The following is a 3,327-nucleotide window of genomic DNA, read 5'->3' on the forward strand; positions in this document are numbered from 1 at the left end:
AGCCCGTCCGACCTCGAGCCCGACGCGCCCGGCCCGTCGACGACGAAGGTGCCCCCTCTGGCCGACAACGAGGTCCCCACGTTCGACTGCGGCATCTGCATGGACACCCTCCCCATCTTGGACCTCTTCCACGGGCTCCCCTGCAAGCACAAGTTCTGCGCGACGTGCATGACCATCTACGTGGAGGGCAGGATCCGGGCGAGCGAGCTTCCCATCCCGTGCCCCGACGCGGCGTGCAAGGGCAAGGAGAACGCCGTCCTCCACCCGGAGAAGTGCAAGAAGGCGATCGACTACGGCGCGTTCGGCGACTGGGGCGCGCGGCTCACCGAGAGCGCGCTCCCGCCGGACCGCCGCGCGTATTGCCCGAACCGGCGGTGCGGGGTCATCCTGGAGACGAGCGGCCAGGCGGAGCCGGCCATGGCGCCGTGCCCGGCGTGCAAGCACTTGCTGTGCGCCACCTGCGGCATGGAGTGGAACCCGGACGGGGCGGCCGGCGAGCACGACTGCGCCAAGGGCCCCGACGCCGCGCTCGTGAGGAGCCTCGCGCAGGAACGCCGGTGGAAACAGTGCCCGAGCTGCAGGATGATCGTCGAGAGGAGCTACGGATGCAATCGAATGACATGCAGGTATTACTCTCAGTCTCGTCTCTATTGATTCTTTACGTTCTGTTATAATTTCCTGTTATCTGAATTTATTATTTCATATATATCAAGTTTTCTAGAGCCAAGTAAAACACTTAATTAGGTGGATTCATCAGGCAAAAACTATCATTGTCATCTTTATGTTTCACATCATCTAGTTTAGTAAAACCTACTACTTACACTTAGTTCAAAGTACTTTACCGTGCATATTTCCTATTCAAACGTAAAACATTTTCATAAGTGTCGTCGGATGACTAGGAAATATCAAACCTCAAAATGATTTGGTACATTTGGTTTGCTGCGCTCTTGTGCGGCAATGTTTCTTGACATGTTAAGGACATCTCCGACGACGACCCGCAAATTCCCTTGATATTTGTTTGAAAATTGGTATAGTGATACACAGAAGCCGGCCATCGAACCGTACCAGCATCCATTTGAAAACAAATGTGTGTTAGTAAAATAAAACAGCTTCTCAAACGTTATTTGTGTTGCTTGTATTGGTAAAATAAAACACCTTTCACAAACTTGTTGCTTCCGCCAAACACCTTCCGTTCAATTGTGTGTTAGTAAGATAATCAATTAAGCTCACTAATACACACCTTCCGCCAAACACCTTCTGTTCACATGCACACCTTCCGCGAAAATACCTTCCTTTCAATTGTGTGTTAGTAAAACAATCAATTAAGCTCACTAATATACACCTTCGGCCAAATCCGTTCACATGCACACCTTCCGCCAAATTACCTTTTGTTCAATTGTGTGTTAATAAAATAATCAATTAAGCTTACTAATATACACCTTTCGCCAAACACCTTCGGTTCACTTGCATACCTTCCGCCAAAAACTTGTATGATTAATAGTAGTTTCCGCCAAAGCAAAAAAAGATTAACCGCAGCTATCCTCCATCTGGATGGAGAGCGAACACGCGGTGGCTTTTGGTTCGTTGATTGGTTACAAGTTGATTGTGGCCAACTTGATTGGTTACAAGTTGCAACCGGCCACCAACACATGCCATTTTAAGCTTCTGAGACAACCTGCAGTGATCGACATATAAACGATATTTTTCTTCTTCACAAAGCTCATGAATTCATGATACATATAAACGGTATTTTTGTTCAAATAGTATAATTTTGTAATCTCATAACTATCTAAAGTTAAAAAAAATTGGCTGCACGCATTATATAGAGGTGTATATGTAAGGTCGATCTGATGTTCTATCACTCCCATGTTTGCACCGTTTGCTGATGTGTGTATCTAAATCTGCCAGTGCACATACATCACACTGCCTTCCGATGTAATACTATCATTTTTATTCCCATATATTTTGCGTTTCGAACGCCACACTGACCTACTCTCTTGTGCTGAAGGTGCGGCTTCGTCTTCTGCTACCAGTGCGGGCGCCCCATGAACAGGGGGCAGCCGGGGGTGGCAGGCCTGCTGGAGCCATGCCGGTGCCTCGACGCCGGGCTCGCGTTCGCCTTCGCGCACCACCACCAGGCCCACCACATCGAGCTGGACGTGCCGCCGCCGCCCCTGCTCGAGCACGAGGAGGCGGCGGCGGTGGAGGCTGCCGTCGCCATGAACATGCTGCCGGTGTGGGACGCAGAGCCGGAGCCGCGCGTCCCCGCAGACGGGCCGCGCCGCCGGCTGGAGGAGGACGACGGCATTCACCAGCCCGGCCCTCAAGATGACCCAGACGTGGAAATGGAAAACTTCTTTTACTAGTTGGCTTGGTTGGATCGGTTGTGTCTCTGAATGCACAGGGGGATTGAACGGTGACATGCATGGCCGAGGGTTCTTCATCTCTCTGGTACATGATGGCAATGTCTGTTTCCTTCCCGATTGGGATTTGATGAATTTTATACAAGTTTGGATGATTGGATTTGGCTGAGAATATCGGACTTCAGTATCACATATGTGTTAAACTATTACGTGCCACATATTCTCCTTCCGTTCTGCTAAAGTAATCTAAACGCTCTTATATACGGAGGGGTATAGTGTAGTGTTTTTTTTTTTAAAAGTCAAACTTCATGAACTTTGGCTAACTTTGTGGATAAAAATTTACATCTAGAATGCCAAACATATATCCTTAGATTCATCATAACATGTACTCCCTCTGTTCCAAATTACTCGTCGCTGAATTGGATGTATCTAGAACTAAAATACATCTAGATACACCCATACGTGCGGTAAGTAATTCGGAACGGAGGGAGTAGTTTCATATTTATACACACACTAGATTATGAAACGCAGAGAGTATTAAACAGGTTATAGGTGCATGTTTAGTTTAGGTGATCACGTAACTAGATATATACTTCCTCTATTTCTATTGTAGTGTGCATCATTTTTATAGTCAAATTTTGCAAAATTCGACCATGTTTAAAGAGAAAATTATTTATATTTAGAATACCAAATGTACATCGGATACATTGTGAGTTAAATATTCATACTACTCCCTCAATATTATAGTGCGCATAATTTGTTTTAAATCAAATTTTATAAATTTTGACCAAGTTTATATAAAAAACTATTTATACGTACGATACCAAATATATAAAAAATGAAACTACATCTCATGATATATGTTTGGCATTCTGCATATGTAAACATTTTTCGCCATAAGCTTGGTCAAAATTTGTGAGGTTTGACTTCGCAAAACATCTACTCCATCCGTTTCTAAATATAA

At 45.9% G+C, this 3,327-nt stretch overlaps 1 protein-coding gene across 1 annotated transcript; it reads left to right on the forward strand.

The window, feature by feature from the left end:
• Positions 1 to 463: 463 nt before the first annotated feature.
• LOC119305599 lies at positions 464 to 2,535 on the forward strand. The gene is made up of 2 exons (XM_037582084.1): positions 464 to 626; positions 2,009 to 2,535. The coding sequence occupies exons 1-2, from the start codon at positions 466 to 468 to the stop codon at positions 2,364 to 2,366; spliced, it is 519 nt and encodes a 172-aa protein (XP_037437981.1). The 5' UTR covers positions 464 to 465; the 3' UTR covers positions 2,367 to 2,535.
• The last annotated feature ends 792 nt before the right edge of the window (positions 2,536 to 3,327 follow it).

This window comes from Triticum dicoccoides, chromosome 5B, assembly GCF_002162155.2.
Source record: "Triticum dicoccoides isolate Atlit2015 ecotype Zavitan chromosome 5B, WEW_v2.0, whole genome shotgun sequence".
NCBI classification, from domain to species: domain Eukaryota; kingdom Viridiplantae; phylum Streptophyta; class Magnoliopsida; order Poales; family Poaceae; genus Triticum; species Triticum dicoccoides.

What these genes read in the sequence shown, in the direction of transcription:
- LOC119305599 (XM_037582084.1), top strand. Translation starts at nt 466, where the DNA reads ATGGAGTGGAACCCGGACGGGGCGGCCGGCGAGCACGACTGCGCCAAG. An exon ending in TGCAATCGAATGACATGCAG is followed by an intron (nt 627 to 2,008) that starts GTATTACTCTCA and finishes CTTGTGCTGAAG; the next exon opens with GTGCGGCTTCGTCTTCTGCT.